General features: G+C 63.5%; 1 protein-coding gene across 1 annotated transcript; it reads right to left on the bottom strand.

Moving 5' to 3' along the window:
- Positions 1-369: 369 nt before the first annotated feature.
- Positions 370-1,062, bottom strand: LOC124234619 (class I histocompatibility antigen, Gogo-B*0101 alpha chain-like; the record flags this gene model as incomplete). Its single annotated transcript, XM_046651943.1, has 2 exons — positions 603-1,062; positions 370-489 (listed from the first exon to the last, which is right to left on the bottom strand). Coding segments are annotated over exons 1-2 (535 nt in total), but the record flags the coding sequence as incomplete, so codon positions are not given.
- Positions 1,063-1,296: the final 234 nt, after the last annotated feature.

Below are 1,296 nucleotides of genomic sequence, written 5' to 3'. Positions count from 1 at the left end.
CAGGGTCAAAGGGGACCAATGATGAGCAATTTCAGGCATGGTCTCACCTTCGACCCCTGAAGAAATTGGATTCCCTAAGTGTCCTTTAGAGAACAACGGCAGGCCCTCTGTGCAAGTCACTATCACAAAATATGAAAACCTGGGGGGATTCCTCCCCCTCCTGAGAGACAGTATTCTGACAGTGATCCCATTTTCCTTCTCTCTTTGTCGGACGCCCCCAACCCGAGAGGAGATCGGGAGGCCCCGTGTCCCCTCGTACCCGCGCGCTGCAGCGTCTCCTTCCCGTTCTCCAGGTATCTGAGGAGCTACTCCACGCACGTGCCCTCCAGGTAGTTCCTCCAGCGCTCCGCCACACCGGCCGCCTCCCACCTGCGCCGGGAGATCTGAGCCCCCGTGTCCGCCGCGGTCCAGGGTGCAGGTCCTTGTTCAGGGCGATGAAATCGGCGCCGTCGTAGGCGACCTGTCTGTACCCGCGGAGGAGGCACAGATCTGGCCCCACGTAGTAGCAGCCATACACAACCGGTAGCTGTGAGACCCTGACCCCGCCCAGAGGTCAGCCCCGCCTACTCGGCCCCGCCCACACGCAGATATTAAACCCAAACTGAAAATGAAACCGCGGAAAGTCCCTGCCGGCTCTTCCCGGGTCGGGGGCCGCGCGGGTCCCGCAGCCTCGGGGTGAATCTCGGACCCGGAGACTCGGGGAGACCCCGGCCCGTCCATGGGGATGGGAGGTCGCGACCTGGGCCCGCGTCTCTCACCGGCCTCGCTCTGGTTGTAGTTGACACATGCGGCATTCAGTTTCTTTAGTAAACTCTGTGCGGTGCCCTTGACGGTCCGCGTCTCCGGTTCCCAATACCCCCGCCCCTCCTGCTCCACCCACGGCGCCCGCGGCTCCATCCTCGAACTCGCGGCGTCGCTGTCGAACCGCACGAACTGCGTGTCGTCCACGTAGCCGACGGCGATGAAGCGGGGCTCCCCGCGGCCGGGCCGGGACACGGCGGTTTTGAAATATTTCATGGAGTGGGAGCCTGGGGGCGGGGAGGGGCTGAGACCCCGGACCCGGCCCAACCCTCGTTCTAGCGCGGGTCCCCGAGGGTGATGAGGCCGGGAGGGGGAAGGGGCTCGGGAGACGGAAAAGGGGCGGCAGGTCCGAGAAGGTTGGGGACTTGGGGTGAAAAGATGAGGGGGCGGGAGAAGGGAGGGGTCAGGCTGAGATAGAGGGTCTGGGCTGCGTCCGCGGAGACGCGCCTTCCCTGTGATGAGGATTTTAGGCTGGTTACTTTTAAAACTGCAGAT

This window comes from Equus quagga, unplaced genomic scaffold (genome assembly GCF_021613505.1).
Source record: "Equus quagga isolate Etosha38 unplaced genomic scaffold, UCLA_HA_Equagga_1.0 97070_RagTag, whole genome shotgun sequence".
Lineage (NCBI taxonomy): Eukaryota > Metazoa > Chordata > Mammalia > Perissodactyla > Equidae > Equus > Equus quagga.
The sequence above is the reverse complement of the archived record's forward strand: the minus strand, read 5'-3'. Positions and strand labels throughout refer to the sequence as shown.